Source organism: Pteropus vampyrus, unplaced genomic scaffold (assembly GCF_000151845.1).
Source record: "Pteropus vampyrus isolate Shadow unplaced genomic scaffold, Pvam_2.0 Scaffold23, whole genome shotgun sequence".
Lineage (NCBI taxonomy): Eukaryota > Metazoa > Chordata > Mammalia > Chiroptera > Pteropodidae > Pteropus > Pteropus vampyrus.
In genome coordinates this window covers 1766104-1786762 of record NW_011888804.1, presented here as the reverse complement: position 1 = coordinate 1786762, position 20659 = coordinate 1766104, and the positions used below count along the sequence as shown (strand labels likewise).

Below are 20659 nucleotides of genomic sequence, written 5' to 3'. Positions count from 1 at the left end.
AGGTTCACTGTCAACTTGTAACAGTGTGTGTCCAGTAACTTTTCAAAGCCGAAATGAGGTCTGGACATGAGCAGCTTTTCAAAGTAGCCTTTGCTGAGGCCTAGTAGCTTTTAAAAAGAGAAGCTGTAAGAGGCGAAATACAGGCAATGTTTAGAAATTAAAATATGATTTATCACTTAATTTACTAAAAAAAAGCACTGAGCTGAAGACAAGATATTTTGCTTCATTTGTTCATTCTTTCTTGAGCTAACTTTATGAAAAGGAGACGGGGAATTCTATTTTTGGTGCTTAAGTTTAGCCATCTATAACAACATTACTTGTGCTACTAATCTCATGAGTCTGACAAAAGGATAAATGAAATAACAGCTGTTTAAGCACTGTTAAAAATTTTAAGTATACAGAAGCACAACATAACTTTTAAATTAATTAATTATTTTTTTATGGTGACATTGGTCAACATAATCCAGTAAGTTTCAGCTGTACACATGATCTAACTTTTTAAAGATACATATTTTTAAATTTTGTAAGCATCTACAATGAAGTCATTTTAAGGGTATCAGTGCAACTGGTCAAATACACATTATTAACAAAGTAACTTGATGATAATTTTTCTCAGCCCTTTATGGAATTACATTTATCGACAAATATAAATTTTTGTCTTATCTGTTGCTACTCATTTTGCTTTACTTTTATAACTTAATACTTATAATAAATAAATCCAGTATGAATCTACTTAAAGTGAAAACCTGGAACATTGGCTCATAAAATCACTAAGATCTCTGTCATTACACAGCAAGAATATCTCAAAATTACTGCAAAAGTTTTCAGTTTTAAATAAACAAGTTTTATAAAATCAAATCAACTTCCTATTATTGACATTCAAAATAAAAAAGGCAAAAACATTCATGGTTTCCAATAAAAATCGTACCCATATCCTTGTCCCACGAGATACCTCAGCTTACCTCATCTCCCTTCAGAACTTCGGTGCCATCAAATTCGCGGGTCTGAGTCGTCTTCACTGACACCTCTCTCTCTAGGCTGGCTAACTTCTCCTTGGCTTCCTGAAGTTCCTCCGCTTTTGCTTCTTTTTTACGAGAAATGATGGATGCCTAATTGAGCATTAAATATGAATATAAAATAAAACATACAACCAATGTTCCATTATCTTGAGAAATTGTCTATATTTTTAGATTTTTCCTGAGCTAAATTTTCAATATCGTATTGGCTTCTCCTGACCCATACCTCTCGCCCTTCTACCTATCATCATCACCAGTTATATATTTAGTAGGAGCATGCAATGTATATTAAACATCAACTTAAAAACATTTTGGAAGACCAAAGCTCTGCAAATATAGGACATGTCAGTCTTTATAGACATAGCCCAGCTAATAAACAAAAAAGGAATCATAGTGTCAACATTTTGTAATTCCTAATGAAATTAATGGATAGGCAATAACAATCAATGGCTGCTAACATCACTTAAAAAGAGACAACCAGACATTTTTACCACCAAACCAAAGTATTATAATATCACCTAGAAAGTATTCTTGCCAAAAAATATCAAACCAGAATCTGTTCAAGCTTCTAGTTCTAATATACAGGAAATACAGGAAATAGAATATGTTAAAAGGACACCATAGAGTCACAATCAGTAAAATAAAAACTATGGAAAACGCTATAAGATAAACTACAGTAAATAAGCTGCAAGAAAGTTCTTAAACAAATAAATATGAAAAAGAGAAGCTATAGATTAAAGAGACTTAAACATATCAACCAAATGCAGTGTATAAATTTTGTATGGATCCTAATTAAAACAAATCAACTTAAAAATAAAAAGAGACAATCATGTAAATCTGAACACTGACTGGATATTTGCCAATATTAAGAAATTATTAAAATTTCACATGTGGTATGTTGTTGTTGTTTTTAAAAGCCTTTATTTTTCAGAGATACATTCTGAAATATTTATAGATGAAATGATACAAAGTCAAAATAATCCAGTTGGGGCTGTGGGTATAGATGAAATAAGAATGGCCATGACTGAACTGTTTTCTCTATCTTTGTAGATAGTTGAAATTTCCCATTATAAAAAGGTTTTTACAAATTCTAACATACTTGAAAAACGCTTTGTTATGTAGCTCAGTATTTTCTGAGGCTATAGAATGCTCTTCACACTAAACTCCTCCTGCCTGGGTTCTTTTTAGATAACCCATGGCTTTCATTTGAATCTTCTGTCTAGAAATATATAACAACATACATACCCTCACAAATCTACGAGTTGTGGATAAAATGTTAAGTGCCTTAGCACTAAAATTTAATTAATTCTATACTTGCAAACTAACTTGAAACTTGAAGCAGTATATTGCCTTCGATTCATTAAAAATTATAAATATCCTGATTATAACACTCAAAGGTAAACTTTCATTTAAACAATCAAATCTCACACTCACAGATATAAACACTAACAGCTCTTATCATCACAGTTGGCAGACACTAAGGAAAGTAAACGTTATCAGGTGTATTGCGTTTCAAACTTGAACATGCGTCTTTTGTGGCTTTTCCACAAATTCCTCATTTTAATCTGGAGATTAGCAATGACAGAACATTTATTCTTTCCTTCCTTCTCACTTTAACACTGTAGATAAACAGCCTGTGGTGTTTATGAAGATGTTCAGAACTAAATAATGCGCCAAAAGAATGGTCTTACCTGTTGCCTATACAGTGAGAGTTTGCCCTCAATTGGCTCATTTCTCATCATTTTCTTTTCAATTAGCTGATTGATCTGTGCATTTATTTCATTTATCTAAAGCAACATGAAAATAATAATAATAAAAAAAGGTTAAAACTCCCCTTATAATTATGCAAAGTGAGGGACATCTGGCCAAACTAAGCTTTCGATTTACAGTTCTTATCAGTGATCTGACTGACGGGAGGAACAGGTCCATTAACGTTAGGAGTGGGTTGTTATAATTACTTTTAGAAATAATTAACATTTCATGGTTCATGATATATATTTTTTTACATAGTTTAATTGCTTACATGGATTTAACCATCCATGTCTAAATTATCCTAAAGTATTCCATGTAAAATAGTTGTGCATTATTATCAGAAAGACAATTCCTAAAAGTCTGAAGTTGTCCCCTCACATGTGTTGTGACTTTTAAGTCATTGTAAGTGATAAGCCAAAGCCAGCCTTACATTCCCTGGGGATTTAGTACAAGGAATTCATGGATCCAACTGAGGGCTGACATGGATGACATCTGCAAACCCTGTTCTAATGATCTGTGACTCTAGCATAGCTGTCACTTATCTTTCTCATTAATCTAAACCTTTCCCAATGTAATAAAATAAAGCTTAATAAAGCCAAAGAAGCATACAGTCCCTCAACAAATAATAAAAAAAAAAAAATTAGCATGGCTTTCAGTATATCTATCTTTTGAAAAGACTAGAGTTCTCCTGTTAATTCCATGAAATTAAATTTGAGCCAATCTGACTTGGACATCTAATTTCTATAAGTAAGCTAAAAGATGACAGCGGTAAGAATTATGTATGTAATTATAATGCCTATTAAGCACATTAAAGGATTGGCAAGTCAAGATTGTTTAATCAATTTTCATAATATTTAATTGTTATTTTTAAAAAATATTCATCTGGTTAGTAATTTATTTCTAGAGAAGAAAAATGTTATAATGTAATACCAGGTTTCAATGAGCATTACAAGAAGGTTTAGAAATTCCAAAGCTGGCATAAAAGGCTGATAAATATATTAGCTTTAAATATAAAAATGCCATATTATTCTTAGAAGAAAATAAATTATGTTTAAATATTTTAAAACTGCTATATAATTATTATGAACACATCATATTATGAGTCAGTTATGTAGTATGAACACACAAACCTATGAGTCAATCATATGCACTGATTTATATCTATCTCCAAGTCATTGAGTTTCTTGATCAGTTGACTAGGTTTTTATAACATCATTCATATTAAGTAACATCTTTATATGCTATAATTTCCCATAAAGAACAACTCCTCATAAGAGCACCGACTCAACACAGGTTAACTTAAGTGTCAAGAACAGGACACCACAGAAAGCAGCAGACATAATTTTCACAGGACTGGGGACGAGATAAAATTCAGAGCTATAAAAAGAAGATGACTGTCACTTACTTTAGATTCAAGTTCGAGAAGATCAGAATGGCCCATAGCAGGCTCTGAAACCACTTTTTGTAAAAAATGCAATTCTTTTTTCTTGTTCTCTAATTCTTTAGGAAATTTTTCAGTTACCATATATGAATTAAACTTTATCTCCTCCTCTAGTCTCTTCATTAAACCTTTAAAAACAAAATAAATGAATACTGAGCCCAAGAGAATTGGTGTAGTGATATACTGTACACTTTAAATACAAGACCTGTTTCATGGGGCATATTTGTCAAAATATCTAGTATATCTATCTGTATAATATCATATCTGTATAATATCAAATATAACACCATAAAAGATTAGCCATTGAAGTCTTTTTATGTTAATTAGAATGAGAATAAAAAAGGACAACTTACATGGCAGAAATGTTTGAATAATTACAGAAAAAGTAATATTATGATCTTTCCAAATTACCTACCACTTACTTCATTTACACTCCACAACATGCTAAAATAACATTTGCAGAGCCAGATATATTTGGGGTTATATTTTGCCTTCTAAGTAAGAAATCCACAAACCAGATGACAACACTAATCTAACCCAGGTTCTTTCTTTCACAAGTGGTCATTTACTCCTTTTCTTTTGCAATAATTCTGAGGCAGTTTGTGTTTCTATTCTAATACTTTATAAAATGGTAATACATTATAATTTGTCAGCTTCAAAGCATTGAAGACATCTCTAAAGGTACACGTTAAAATCTGAAAAAGAGAAATTACCTACATTCATAAAAGTTTTCAGTTTTCCATGTTTGGTAGTTTTGATTTTGTAAAGTATTAATTTATACTTAAGTGACAACTTAAATTATATTTTTAAGATTTAATAGTTTTCTTATTTTGGCAGAGTGCACAAACATGCACACACACAGATTTTCAGTGAATAATGGTTTTGTTTTAAATTCCCAGCCTAGAGAGCTTTTAAAAGTTTATTTCAGATCTTTCCATTACACATTTACAAATTCTGGCTTGACTTTTTAAAACACTGGATTTCCGGTTTAAGTAATCTATGTACAAAGATTGCATAATAAACCTGGCCCAAAGCCTTAAAATTATTTTTAGTTCTGTTGTGCTAACCATATATTAACATGCAAAAATTTATTAATGGCAAATTCACAAGTTTTCCATTCATCGCTACAATTTCCCCCCTTTTTTTAGGGACTGGGGAAAGAGAGGGAAGAGAAAGTGTTTAATGAATCACAGTACAATTAGGTAGTCATTCCTATGTGGTTTCTGATTAAATCTACATCCTGGCTTCTTTAGCTATTAGATGACTAGTATTTCTACCTTCAAGTTCTTAAACATACTGCATGTAATCAGCTTTACAAGGAATCAAAGTCTAAAATGTTTAAAAAGATTTAATATTGTTTTTTTTAGAGAATTTTTATGAATTTGAGCTAAACTGATGACATGCTGGGGAGCAAGATCTCAAATGCTCCTGAGAAAAGATTTTAAATTCTTAAATATTATCTTCCCTATTAAAAAGAAAAAAGTTTCTAATTCTAGAAAACACAGACTAATCTGTAGTGACAGAAAGCACTGTAGATCAGTTGCTGGGGATGAGCAGAGGACAGAGAAGTGCAGGTGTGAGACATTACAAAGAGGCACAGGAAATGTTTTGGGGGTGATGAATTTATGTTATCTTGATTAGATTGATGGTTTCGCCAATGTATACATATGTCAAAACTTATCAAGTGTATACTTTAAATATGTGCAGTTTATTATTTGTCCATTTCAATAAAGCTGTTAAATAACATAAACAGAGTTTCCATCGCATTTTAAATTCTTCTCCCCAAAATTTTAACTTAGACCTAGAAAAGTAGTCCTATGTTTCTATGCAGTTTTTAAAAAATCACCTTTTGAATCCTGGTGAAATTAAACATACGGTCAGCAATACCTCAGAAACTTTTTTATTAAAAACTCCCTGAAAACATCTCATTGATCCTGTTACACTTGAATGATTAGGATCTTTTATGTAATAAATCTCACTAATGTGTAGAGCATAAAAATGTTTTATAATATGGTTGTAACTCTGAAAAAATACAAATTATGTTGCTACACTAAAAATACTTATGTTATTTAAGTAAATAGAAAGAAACTTTTTATAAGCCATTTTTTATTACTAAAGAATTTAGATATCTTATTAAACTAAATACTTGGATCAGTTAATATCTGTTTACCCTACTCTTTTCCTAGGCTGCTGAATACAACCCTTAAACCACTTCCCAGAAAGATGTCGACAAAGCAAGAACTCTTTCACTTCCTGCTCTCCATTTACTTCCTGCTCCCCATTCCCTGTCCACCCACACAAAACACTTATGCAGACACATCTTATTTTTATATTTCAACCATTTTTTCCTTTCTTGATTCCCCTCCTGTGTGTGGAAAAGCCCACTTTCTTTCTATCCAGGGTACGGTCTCTACTCCCTGGTACTTAACGGACTATTTACTGAGTGCTTGCGATGTGGAATGTAGTGTGTGAGGGCCTGGAAATAGAAAGACCAATTATGACTTGATGACTCGCCTGGAGTTTAGTTGAGTCAGAGTCAGATAGGCCAACAATGAACACATTGTGGTAACTGTTACAGAACATTCGATGCCATGCCAGGAGTACAATGAGAGCATGCAGGAAAGGTTGCTGTCAGTTCTCACCTTTTCCTGCTGAATCTTCAAACCGCCATTTGTCTCACTGATTCTTTCCTCCAGCATATAAATACCGCTCCACAGTCTGGGCTCAACACTGTCCTTCTCATTCATTCACTCACAACCCCCTACTCTGGCCTCCTTTTCCAAGACATGCAGTCAGACGCTTACCCTTTCATCTCTGCTTCTTCATCTATCATTTGTTCAGCCCGCTACCTTTAGGTTCTTTCCAGCCACTGCGCCTGGGCATGGAATGTCTTCTGCTCTTTCACCTTCCCGGCTTTGACTTAACTCAGTGGCCACCACGTCCAGGAAGCCTTTTGACTGTGCTGGAGTTTGGTGCTTTGCCTCTTTGTTTTCATAGAACCCTGTGCTAAGCTCCATCAGCATATTCGTCACGCTGCATTATGTCTATTTCTATTCCTAACACTTAGCATAGTATGTGACATACAGTAGATGATTGATAAATACTGAATCAATCTACTATTGGTTTAAGCTGATTATTTCTATTACTACTTAATAATGCAATTGATTTTATTGTTCAGCAGCATCTACTAACATATTATTTGTATTAATATTTTAAACCAAAATCCCAAGAGATACCCCAAACAGAACTTTGTCCATTTTATTACTAAATAATTATGTATTTCCTGGCCCAAACAATCTATGTAGACTAGAAAGCCAAAGCAAAATAAAGACTATCAACTCAAATAAAAAATGAAACATTACCAATACTGTAAATATCTTTGGATGTTCTGTTTAGTTGCCAGAGTAAAACATACTAGCAAGAAATATTTAAGCTAATAAAATTGAGGATAACAGATGTTGCAGAAACACATGTTCAAGCTAACATTTTAAACTGTATTAAATAAACTGTACTGATCAATTATTTTTCCGCATACCAAATCTTTCAATTCTTATACACGTTACCTTCATTTCCAAAATTTCACTATTAATGGTAAATTCTGGTAATTTCCTAGCAAGAGTAGGTGTATACGAACAATTTGCTTATTGATATTAATTTTTAAATGGCTACAATGGATTTCTTTTGAAGATTCATCCTCATTTTTCATAGTAAAGATGTGAAAGAATCTACATCAAACCCAAAGAACATCTAATAAAAAGATATGTATTATACTAAAGAGGAAAAATCATAAAAAAGTATTTTGTCTTGAAAATTAACATTCTACTAAAAAGTGAAAACTTAGTGAATAAAGAATCAAATGACACCAACAGCTAAACGCATGGCAACTTCCAGGTATTGCCTGAATCCCAATTTACAATGACCAAGAGCGAGAGAGTCTAGGGAAAGCAACTAGTTAATATGTATTAACCAGACGTTTTGTAGGGAGTACTGTCCTGGTTTCCTAAATATCAATTAAATATGCCATATTTCCTTGATTTATAAGATGTCATTAACTATAAGATACCATCAACTAAATTACACATACCATGTTAAATGTACATAGAAAACATAAGATACATCCTAATTACAAAGACAAGTAAAATGGGAAAGAATATGTGTCTAGAATTAAGGAAATACTGTATTATCTCTTTTTATAGCTTTATGGAGATATTATTTACATGCCATAAAATTCATCCATTTAAGTGTACAATTCAATGTTTTTTCTGTATATTTACAGAGTAATGCAACCATCGATCAATTTTAGAACGTTCTATCAGCTGCAAAAGAAGCCTCTATACCCATGAGCAGTCACTTACTTTTCCCAACTGTCCTCCCTACAATCCCCAACCATAGGCAATCACTAGCTTGATTTCTATCTCTATGGATTTGCTTTTTCTAGATATTCCATACAAATGGGATCATATAATATGTGGTCTTTTGTGATCAGTTTCTTTCAATTAACATGTTTTTGAGGTTCATACATGTCACATGTACCAATACTTTATTCCTTTCATTGTTGAATAATATTACATTGTGTGGATATACCACATTCTGTTCATTCATTCATCAGTTTAGGGACATTTGAGTTGTTTCTACTTTTTGGCTATTGTGAATAGTGCTGCTATGAATATTCCCGTACAAGTTTTTATGTAGACACATGTTTTCAATTCTCTTGGTTAGATACTTAGAAATGAAATTGCTGGGTCATATGATAACTCTGTGTTTAACATTTTGAGGAACTGGCAAACTGTTTTCCAAAGAAGTTGCACCATTTTATATTTCTACCAGCAACACGAGTTTCAATTTTCTCTACATTCTTATCAACACTTGTTATCGTCTGTCTTTATCATAGTTATTCTATGTATTATATCTTAAGAGTATAATCTTAAGTATTATACTCCTAAGAACACTAAAGAAAAATGAATTAACCCTGTAACAGCTGGAAATTTACATTGGAATATTTCTCCACTACCAACGGGAGCTCTGCATTGCTCTTCTAGTTGACGTGGTCTCCCTTCTGATGAACAAAAGTACTTTAAAAATGTCTAGGGTACTTCGGTGGTGGACTCTGGGATAGTAAAACAATTTATTCTCTATGTAAGGCTAAGGTGACAACAGAGACAGGGACACTTGTGTTATTAGCATAACCCAAAATGTGAAAAAAAAACCCAAAACACTCAGCTTTAACGGTCTGACATTTTATTCTTTTTCTTTATAGCCCTGACTTTAAAACGATTTGCACTTTTTCTGACCATCTTTTTCATCCTAACATCCATCCTAAGTGCTTCACATGCTCACATACAGCAGAGGCTCCCTCCACAATGGTTTTCATTACCTTCACCCTCTGACAAAACCCTGAATGGGAATTTAAAACCCCCGATGAAAACTTAAGGGTGTCCTCATCAGGAAGTGATGCTCCACATACTGAAAGATCGCTTGACGATAATTAATACCTGTTAGTCGACTGCTTTAAGGAAGACTACCGATTTAAATTAATATTCTCTCATCACCTATATCACATAATTTCCACTTACTTTCAGGCTTTGCGTCGGCTGCTGCATGGCGCATACTCTTCAGCTGGTTTTGTACTCTTTGCAGTCTCTGCACTGCATGAAATAGCTTTAAAATACAATCAGATCCATTACTTGTTTAGTCTATTGAAATCCACCACTCATACAGAGAAGCAATGAAAAATACAAGTACCACATAATTCTTGTGATATAAAAAGAATAAGAACTAAGAAAATTCCTATGTTAAACCCAAAATGTAACTGGTTCTCTCAATACCTTTTCATGTTAAAAAAAAAAAAAAAAGCGCTTTAGAAATTTTTGAAATTATTTGTTGAATTTGATGATCAAGGAAAAATACTTCTTACAGAAATATACATGCCAGGCTTTTCTCATTATGACATGGTTTTCTTAACTCTAAGGAATGTGAGCATTCTTACAAATAACATCTCAGAATCAGAAACTGATGCTCAGTAACGATTCACGGTCCTGGCAATGCAGTGTAGTAGAATTACTGGGATGCCGAGACAAGTCCTAAGACAGTGGAGCACCTCAACTGCCCGTTTAGAAGGAAATGGGGCTGATTCAAACTATATTTTTAATGTAGAAGTTTGCTCAGTCTTAAGACAGACTTTTAACACAATAAAAGTAATATTTTCTGGTCAAATTATTTTTTCTTCAAGGCAAAGTCTAAAAATATGGAATGTGGGTGTTTTTGAACCTTTTCACGATTTGCTCATTTGCCACTGGAGTAAAGTGTAGAGGATCCTGTGATCAGTGAAATAGAAAGGATGTTCTTATAGTCCGAGAGTCTTAGGACACCCTTGAGAGGTTCTAGAATTTTTATCAACAGTTAACCTTACCATTTAACATCACAACAAATAGTCTATAATGTTGGAACAACACGAGTTAAGCACAGGCCAAAAGACCGTGTACAGATACACAAGGAGTATATGACCCAAAACGTTGCGGTCGGCACCACAAAATACTCTTAAAAGAGTATTCCAGCATGTTAACAAAGGCGAACAGGAGTTTCTAAAGTTCGTTCTTCACGTTTGAATTATCAGAAGGAACTATTTCTTTCATCATGAGAATACAAACTTTTATGTGGATACCTGATTCTTTTGTTCCTGTTTCTGCTGTGCAAGAAATTCTTCTCTCTCTTTTTCGACTCGAAGTTGCCTTGCTATTTTAAGCATCCGTTGATGATTCTGAACTGTTTCCACCTACAGTAAGGGAATAAGTAGTACATGATACTGTCAAGTTTAAGACCGAAATCAGCATGTCACATGACTCAGACATCCACTTATCATTTCCTTTTGGTAAGCAGTACTCCCTGGAGATGACAGTAAAGCTCCAGACCCCAGGTCCTTAGAAGTTTTGGGCTACTGCCTGGGGAGATTCCCTTTCAGTTAGTGTCATCTGAGTCCATTCTTGACATCCACCCACACCTTGCCTAATCTGTATTTGCATTCCTAAGTCTTTGCAAGTGCTTGGGACTTGAAGCCAAAGTCTTACAGTGCTAATGCTTGCCTTACCCTTTTCTTCAAACGTTCAACTCTCTTAACAAGCTGATCCTTTTCTTCCTCCATTGCACTGATATCCTAAAAAGTAGTCAAGAAGACATGATTAGAAAAAGTATTCTTTGTAAAATTAAATAAGTTCTGATATGATTGTGGATCTACCATTTCCATCACTTATAATCGTCGTGTTAGAGAACAGAGACCCTCTTTCGGATGAAGGACATTTCTATCCTTTCCCCCACCCCTGCCCAGGATTCTTTATGCACTGTAATTGATTTGGCAGCTTGGTGTTCATCTAGAAAAGCAACTAAAACAGGTTATAATGTAGCCAGGTAAAGCTGCCAGCCAGCACATTTGTGTTCTGATTCCAGATATGGGCACATGCCTTTTTGAAAATCTTCTAAAAGTGTGCAGGTCTAAAAACACGAACAACAGCTGCTGACATCCCATCTGCTTTGCTAAATACCAAACTATATTCTGCCAATTTTCCATCAAAATTATTTTTAAAGCTATGGTGTTTTCAAGACATAACTTTGCGTCTGGTTTTGTCAATTAACCAGTTCTCTTCCTAAAAATAAAGACTACAAAAATACACCACCTTCCTTTTAACTAGCTCCATAATATTTTTCTAGAGAAAACAAACAACAAACTTCTTGCTCAACCTAAAAACCTAATAGCCTAACTAGCACAGTAATATTAAAAGGAAAACTGTACGTAGTAGTCGGTACTGAGAGGATTTGGGGAAACAGGCGTTCTTACTCACTACTGGTGGTGGTATTGTATTAAAGAACAACATCAAAAGTCTTAAAATAAATGTGTATACCTTCTAGCCCAGTAATTCTACCTCTGGAAATCTGTCCTAATAACATATTCATGAAAGGTTACTGACTGCTCTATAAGGAGTCTCATGGTGCTAATTATATCTAAAATTTGGAAATGACCCAAATATTGGAAGATTATTAAATAAACTATGGTATAATGAAAGTCATTAAAAATTATGCAGAAGAATGTTTAATGACATGAGAAAAAGTCATGATATGACATTACATGAAAGAAGCAGATTACAACACATATATAGTATAATAACAAAATAAAGGTTTAAATAGATTCACTAAAATGTCAGCAGTAGATATATCTAGAATATTGGATTATGAATGAGTTATTTTCTATTTCTTGCTTAGTCATATTTTCTATACAGAATATGTTCGAAAATACTTTCTTTGGTAATGATTGTGAAGTTAAAGTTACAGACTCTATTTTATCATTTTGGTTTACTCATGTGACATAATGGAAAAAGAGCGGGTGGACATCTATCACTCTTCTTCCACACTATGTTATAAGTATCTACTTACGGGTCTTTCTCCCCCACTATATGTGAGTTCATCTTTCATTTCTAATACATCCAATAAACTGCTACTGAGAACCTATCATGTGCAGGGCACTGAGATTGGCAATGGGCATATAGTGATCAATAAGACACATACAGACATGGCCCTTGGCCTCATACGGCTTAAAGATAGTTGGGAAGACAGACAGTCAAGTAATTACAAGCTTAAAGAGTGTTATAAAATGGAAAAGGGGATCTGAGAGAACTAATCTATCTAGGGAATCAGGGGAGGCCTCCCCGAGGAAGCGACTTCTAATGATTCTTGATTGAATGAGAAGATAAAGATGACATTGGTAACTCAGGAATTATAAAAATATAAATTCCACAAAAGTGAGAATCAGTGAGTGTTTGAGAAAGAACTCATATACCTGGTGAGAATGTAAAATATTTTTTGGAGAACATTATGTAACCTGCATCAAAAGTCCTAAAAATTTTCATGTGCTTTAATAAGTAATTCCATTTCTAGAAATTTATTCTAAGGAAACGATCACAGATACACAAAGATAAGTTTATGTAGAAGGTAATCACAGTATTATCTGTAATAGCAAAAAATGAAAACAAATAAAACCAGAAATGGTTAAACTTTCCATACTATGAAATATTATTTAGTCATTAAAAATCATTGTATTGTAGAAAGATAACAATGGGAATATATTCACAATATAATCATTTAAAAAGACACAAATAATTACGGATAGCATGATCCCCTCTACACACACATGAAAAAAAAAAAGCCTGAAAGGATATGCAACAAAATGTTAACAACTGAACAATTTTTTTGTGTCCTTTTTTCTACTTTCTACAATATATATCAGATATCTATATACCCACAGTAGTAGTCTATACAGTACAAAGAACTCACTGTGAATTTACCCTGCCCTTATTAATTTCTCCAGAAGAGAACTAGCAAAAGTCCTACAAAAGAAAATCTACCTCGTGCTATCACTAGTTTCCATGTATTCTTAAGACTCATACAGAATTAACTAAAAACAAAAATGCTAAACCTAACATTATTCAAATCCTAAAAAATACTGTTGTATTTTTTTCTTTACCCTTCTTATCTCTGCTGTAGAAAATCCGGATGTCTTAAGTTGCTCGCATTCTTTATGCAGAGTTTTAAAGGCTTCCATCAACTCTTCATACTGAAAAACAAGTTAAAAAATGATAAACCAATGACTAGATACAGCAGGCTTTCCTTAATCAGGTTATCCATTAACTTATAGCGATTACTTAAATCATTATAAGAACAGAATTAAAAATACATCTTTAAACATTTATTTAGGACACACAAAAGTAGGTCTGATAATCTGGTCACTAAATACTTTCCCGCTTCCTCTCTGGTTACTTTCCCACCTCACACTCTACTCTGATCTTTCAGACTCTGGAGCATTCCACGCTCTCATTTCCCATTTATACCCTAGTCCCTCCGACTCCCCTCATCCCCAACCTGGATAACTCCCATTCATCCTTCAGATCTCAGCATAGATACCACTTCTCTCCCGGAAGACTGCTCCAGCTCCATATCAGAATATCATGATATCAGAGTAGATACCACCTAAAATTATAATTGTCTAGTTACTCATCTGTCTCCCTCCATTAGACAGTGAGAGCCAGGAAGACAAGAATCATACTGATCGTGTATACTTTTATATCCCTGGGGCCTAGCGCAGTATATAATTTATACAGGTATTCAATAAAAAGTAGATCAATGAATGAAAAAAATCACAACTCTTACCCAGTTTTAAAAAAATAGTATTTTTTGTGGGCAATGACAGAAAATTAATGATATTCTTCTTAACTGATCATATCCTATAAATCATTCTAAAACTACTCAGAAAATGTGCATTTTTTTATTAGAGTCTCGGCTAAATGTGTAAGTCATTTTGTATATTCGCTTCAGATATATTTCAAGAACAAATATTCTTTGTAATCATTAATTCTTCCAATAATTAGCTGGGCATATTTAGTACAAACTATTAATAAACTTCCTTCAGAGGAATTCGTTTTATCAAATTTATTGATGGGGGAGTGTAGGGAGGAGAAAATGTTTCACATTTACACTTTCCCTATTTCCTACATGAGATAAAGCCTTCGAAGGTAGGGGCTGAGGTGGTCTCATTCTGCTGTATTTCTCCTATGGCATGTCCTGTAGCGTTTGATATAATATTTGCATAAATCTTTCAACTGCAGAAATGTGTTAAGAGATCGATATTGACTCTATTTTGAATTACTGCCATGGCTACCCAAAAGAACTAAATATGTGGATAAAAAATCAGTTAGTTGTTTTAATTCAAACCATATTTTGAGCACATACCATATAGAAGCAACTCTATAAAACCCTGGAGATTAAAAAAAAAAAAAAAAGATGGCTAAGACATGATATTTGTTTTCATAGACCTCGCAATCTATTGGGGGAGATGGTCTGACAAACTATTCACCACATACCATAAATTTTATTCCATAAGTATATACACAGACCGGCACATATCAGTGCTAAACAGAGTGCTAAAATCACAAAGTGCTAAACAGAGGCACTTAAAAAAATCAGTTCTTTGAAGTCTTAAACCTGAATCCTCTCTTTCCATAGTCTCTGATCAGCAACGTGCTCTGAACTGCAGGGGCCAGCCCAGCCAGAACCCTTAGTAGCCAAGAGCTTTAGGACAAAGGCCCAAACCCAGTGTTACCCCAAAACACTGGTGAGGAAAATGCATTGGAATTTCAAATACCCAGCCCTTTCTCAACCTTCTGCCTAACAGGAAAGTCCTCTGAGATTGCAAGCCTAGCTTCTCTGTCTATACACAATCCTCCCTGGGGCTCGCACATCCCATTTTGCCTGGGAAAGTGTCAATTTATACTTTTTGTCCTGGTGCAATTATTATAATAGCCCTTTTTCTCTCTGATTTGGATGACAAATTGTACAGTTACCTAATTGATCAGCAAAGTGCCTTGCAGTCCTAAGCCTAGCATTCTATCTACCCATAATTCTTAACTTCAGGGTTTTTTGTATCCACATACTCCTATCACTAAATTGGTATTTGTGTGCAAAGTCAATAATTTGATACATGATTACAGTTAAAAAAAACTGATAACTGTTTTACTTTTTGGTGCCACCTGGAAATACAGAGACAGAAAATAGAGATTAACATGTATTTGAACATGTGCACCTTGAAATCCATTACGGTCGTTTTAAAATAATATTATGGATTGACTACCTGTTTATTGGTATCAGCCACAGTTTCATCCTGAAGAAACTCACTTGGTACTTCAAGTTTTATCAAAAAACGGGCTAAATATGCTCTTTTCTTCAGTTCATTAGTTCTCTGAAGAAGCCAGTGGAGCACTGGGTAAATTACAGGTTTACTTCCAATCACCAGACCCTGACGGAAGGTACTCCTAAAAAAGGAAAACACGTACACACGTACACGTACACGTACACACACACGCGCGCGCGCGCGCGCGCACACACACACACACACACACACACACACACGTAAACCTTGAGAAGAGATAACATTTACTTAAAATGTGATTTACAACGTCCTGAGTGCTTCCCAGGACTATTTAAAAAAGATAAAACCACGGCTATTCTAAAGTCAGCCTGCACATTCACAATAAACATAAGATTAGGCCTTCATCTATCACTGGATTATATGGGAAGCTTGTGTTGGAAGCATTAGTTGGTACAGTCAGCCCTAATACTTCACTTCATTGACTGGGCAGGTTTAAGTTACTGCTTTTATCTAGGATGGCATATCGACGATAAAATGGGTGAGTGGATTTGCCTGACTTTTTTGATTAGGAGAACAAACTAACCCTTTGTTTGACGTCTGTATGACAAAGTGACATTCAAAGTTCAAGATTGTTTTGAAATTCAGTGATGTTCCAAGGCCACTGACTTAGAGAGACCAGACATTGCCTAGGAAGACTGACTACAGCCTGTGAGGATTTGGGTAGCAAAGTGTGGTTTTAAGAAAGCAACACGTGATCAGATTCTTACATGTCCGTGGCATTTCCTGGAGGTCTGTATTTAAGAATACCAAGGAGGCTCAACATTCGTTTGGCTGTCTGCTCTGGCATCTCCTCCCTGATATCGACAACTTGCTAACGAATAAAAAAATTTGAAAAAAAAAAATGTTATTGTTGTATATCTAACAAAGAACAACGTTTAAACTCACAAAATTGCTCTGCTAGAGCATAACAGGCACAATGGTCTCTTCATAAAACATTTTAAGTACGGAGGTCCCCAGGTTCCAAGTGAGGTTGCATGCAAGTCAGATCAGGATTCGTATTAAGAATGTCAAGGTTAAAAAAGTCTCCAGAGGAAAAGGCTTGTAGATGAGAGTCATGAACTAACTTGCAATACAATAAAACCTTTTGTAAAATTTTGCATTATCATTCCAGGACCAAGTTTATTTAGGTTTGGAAGTAGAGAAATATTTTCTAAATAAGGTACAAGTAGGTAATTTTATCTCATGGAGAAAGCTTAAAGATCATTTACTATTACTTTACAAGCATAAGGCCTGTAAAATAAGGCCTTATGACAATAAAGCCCAAAGAGGTTAAGTAATTTGCCTAAGACAGATATTTAGAGGCAGAAGCTAGCTTTCTTGCCACCCTTTACATCAGAGAGAAAGAAAAAACTCTTACCTTTGGGTCAATCTCGGCCAGAACATCATTGAGAACTTGTAATAGTTGCATTGGCTCCAGGGAATCAAATGTGATTAAATTATAGTTCTTTCTAAAAGGCTCCTTATTGAGATTGTCCACAATGAATTTGATTTGGTCACTCATAATTAGGTCTTATACCTTGAACTGAAGAGTAAAAATAGAGAAAAAAATTCCTCACTATTGGTAACAAAAGTTCTGGGGAAAAAATCAATATTTAAGTTTATGGGAAGTAGGAATGAAAAATATAATTCTATATGGCATGCAAAAGCTGTGAAGGTGATTTTATTAAAAGAAATCAGGGTGTGAAGACTTTATTATGAATGCTACAGTATATACTATTAATATTTAATGGAAAATGTTTTGGGGTATGAATTTGGTGTGATAGCAATCATCTGAATTAACACTGATTAACATGGACAAATGAATAATAAATTATACTTATGTTAACATCTCTACCGTTCAGCTTCACAACTCTACCCAGGGGTAAAAACTTGTTAAGTTGTAGATATGCTTCTAATTTTTTTATTAGTAGCCTATGTCTAAAAATTGGGAGATATTTTTACATTAAAATCCAGATTTCCAGTCTCTCTTGAAAATCAGATCTGGCAACCCTGGGCCCATATTTTCGCATGGCCACACCCAACTGAAGCTGAGTAGAGGCTGCAAGCTTTAGCCTGGGTACACTGTCTTTGGTTTTGTTTTGTTTTCCTCCACCAAGCACTCTTCACCCACTGATGTTATGGGCTTGGCTCTGTAGGCATCGACTCTGGCACCTGTGAGCAATTCAGGCCTTTGTTTCCTTTGCCCTCAATAAGGTAAGAGCCTCATGCTTTCTGGTCTCCACCTCTCCCATTCCAAATCATTTGTAGGCTTCTCACTGCCCACAAAATAAAGTCCAAACTTCTTGGACTTCAAGACACTTCAAGATCTAGCTCAATTTAGCCTTTCCCAACTTTATTTCCAAATTGTTACTTTTCACCCTTTCAAACTCCAGCAGACTGAAATGGTCACTGCTTCCCAGCTGTTCCACCTCTGCCTTCAGGCAATGCTGTTGTCTCTGCCTAGAAGAACTGTTCTCCCCTCCAGAGGTGCAAATCCTACCTGTTTCAGCCCTGCTCACCAAAGGCAGCTTCCTCCAGGAAATCTTTCTCAAACTATACCCCATGTTGTCACCAGAATAACAGTGCCTGCCCTCCACGTTGACCACACTTCATCTGCTCTGCTCTCCTAGAGTTACTCTTCTATTTTGTACTAGTTACTTCAGTACATTTTTACTTCGTTACTAAACTGTAAATTCCGTAAGGATATATCTATGCCTAATTCCATCTCTGAACACCCACTGCATCGAAAGCAGTGACTTCTTCCACTAGACTGAGTGAATTTGTTCAGAGGCCCAAGGCCAAACAACAACCACCACCACAACATAAGCTTAAGTAGGCTAGTGGTGAGTGAGAAAGACCGTACCTTTTTTAAAAATTGGGTTATCTGATTCCTTAATTGCTTAAATAGCTTTACCGAGGTTCTTCGTGTTTTCTGCATGCAGATATCACTTGTTTAATGTGGGAGGAAGTAGTAGAAATTTTGCAGGCAGGCAATGTTTTTAACCACCAATTTTAAAAAATGAATTAAAAACTGAACTGCTAAAAGAAATAAAGAAAACATTACTTCAGTGCTCCCTAATAGTTTTTAACCATGAAATGGATACATGTTATTTTACCCAAGTCATTCGTTGGGGCAGCATGCACTTGCTCTGAAATAGGTTTCTTATATTGAGTGGAGCTGGATACTTAGAAAACATCGAAATGTAAAGACATTATCAGTTCTCCATAATTATGATAAAATCATGAATAAATAATTATTAGTGTTAAATAATAAATCAAAAGACAGTAGAAGGGATAACCAATGTGGTTTATAAATTTGAAGTTTTCTTTTAACTGTAAAGAAAAAACCTCTACAGAAATTAAATAAAAAACCACATTGGAGATGCGAGTTTTCCAATCTTAAAAGTACTTTAAGTGAAAAAAAAAAAGTATTTTAAGTGAAAGTCCACGTCATAACCTTCATAGACATATATTTAATTTTTAATGATTTTTAAGTTAAATATAACACACACACGGTTCTTTTTCAAAGAAAACAAAACAAAACACTTGGATAAACAAGTTAAACATTACCAGGAGAGGAAAAGAAATTAGTTGGGTGGCCCCCCTAGTTGCCCACCAGCTTTGAGATGGTCACCGGCTAAGGACAAAGATGGAGTGAACAGGTAGGTTGTCTATGCCCAGGGGGCTCTGTGCTCCAAAATTAGCAAAAGCAATTACGCTCCCTGTTCCAGCGGAAAGTCACCACACTAGTTCACAAGCACTTACCCTCCTGAGAACTCGAGGGGTGGGGACAGAATTAAAACCGGGACGTGCGTTTATCTGGCACAACTCGGGACAGAAGCCACGCTGCCCTGGTCTCGGGCTGGCACCAGCTCGGGACCCGCAGCCTCGTGCGATTCCCAAAAATAGTGTCCCCCGGACCCTGGGGATTGGGAGAGGGGACAGGGGACCCCACATCCGACCCAGGCACGTCTAGGCTCCCCGACCGTTGCGTCCGCCGGGGCGCGGCCTGGATCACCGCGAGGCCCCTCAGGAGCCAACTCTCGATGTGGGGGGCTTAATTGCGGCGACCCCTCCACTGGCGAGATGCTGCACTGGGGAGGTGAAGACGGAGTTCTCTCTTATTTCGGGGTTCGGGTAAATTTCCGACCGCGGGTTGGCGAGGTTACCTCAAATTCTCCTCACGGAACCACTTTCTAACACCCCCAGGAAGTATCCGGGCGTTTGTCGGTTCCTAGAGACGAACTCCTTGGCAACGGTTGCTAGGCCGTGGCGTACGTCACTTCCGCCTGGGAGGGCCGCGCGTTTCCGGTGGGGGGGGTGTGGCTCGGGCGCGCGCGGCCGTGGAGGCTTACGGAGGTGCAAGGCGGAGGGGTGCCGGGCCCGTGCGCACAGTGGGCTCACAGGTCTCAGGTTCTGAGCCACTGCGGCCAGCTTGGAGTATTTGGGGTTGTTATCGCTAATAAACCTTCCCGAACGTTCTGTAGTTTGCAGTTCACAAAATAGTTTCTTCATTAACCCATGCTAAATGTGCGTTTTCTTTTCGTCCTTTCTTCCTGCCAATATCGGTGATGACTTCTTTGTCTGAGGCAGGACCAGTGGGATTTTCAGTTGAGGGAGCATTTGGCCTGAGCTTCAAACTTAGGCTTTTGGCAGAAGTATATACAAATTAGGTTAGACGTAGGAATAATCGTAGAGTCTCTGGCAGGATTAAAAGAAGACACA

General features: G+C 35.6%; 1 protein-coding gene across 1 annotated transcript in view; it reads right to left on the bottom strand.

Annotated features, from left to right (window-relative positions):
- IFT81 (intraflagellar transport 81) overlaps positions 1 to 20201 on the bottom strand; it is a 74284-nt gene extending 54083 nt beyond the window's left edge. The window contains exons 1-12 of the mRNA XM_023528153.1: positions 20104 to 20201; positions 18798 to 18973; positions 17313 to 17471; positions 16663 to 16766; positions 15878 to 16058; positions 13718 to 13807; positions 11294 to 11359; positions 10871 to 10981; positions 9783 to 9867; positions 4174 to 4337; positions 2708 to 2803; positions 963 to 1109 (exon numbers count right to left, since the gene is read on the bottom strand). Coding sequence (XP_023383921.1) covers positions 963 to 1109; positions 2708 to 2803; positions 4174 to 4337; positions 9783 to 9867; positions 10871 to 10981; positions 11294 to 11359; positions 13718 to 13807; positions 15878 to 16058; positions 16663 to 16766; positions 17313 to 17456 — 1188 coding nt within the window. The 5' untranslated portion in view covers positions 17457 to 17471; positions 18798 to 18973; positions 20104 to 20201. The remainder of the gene's footprint in view (positions 1 to 962; positions 1110 to 2707; positions 2804 to 4173; positions 4338 to 9782; positions 9868 to 10870; positions 10982 to 11293; positions 11360 to 13717; positions 13808 to 15877; positions 16059 to 16662; positions 16767 to 17312; positions 17472 to 18797; positions 18974 to 20103) is intronic.
- Positions 20202 to 20659: the final 458 nt, after the last annotated feature.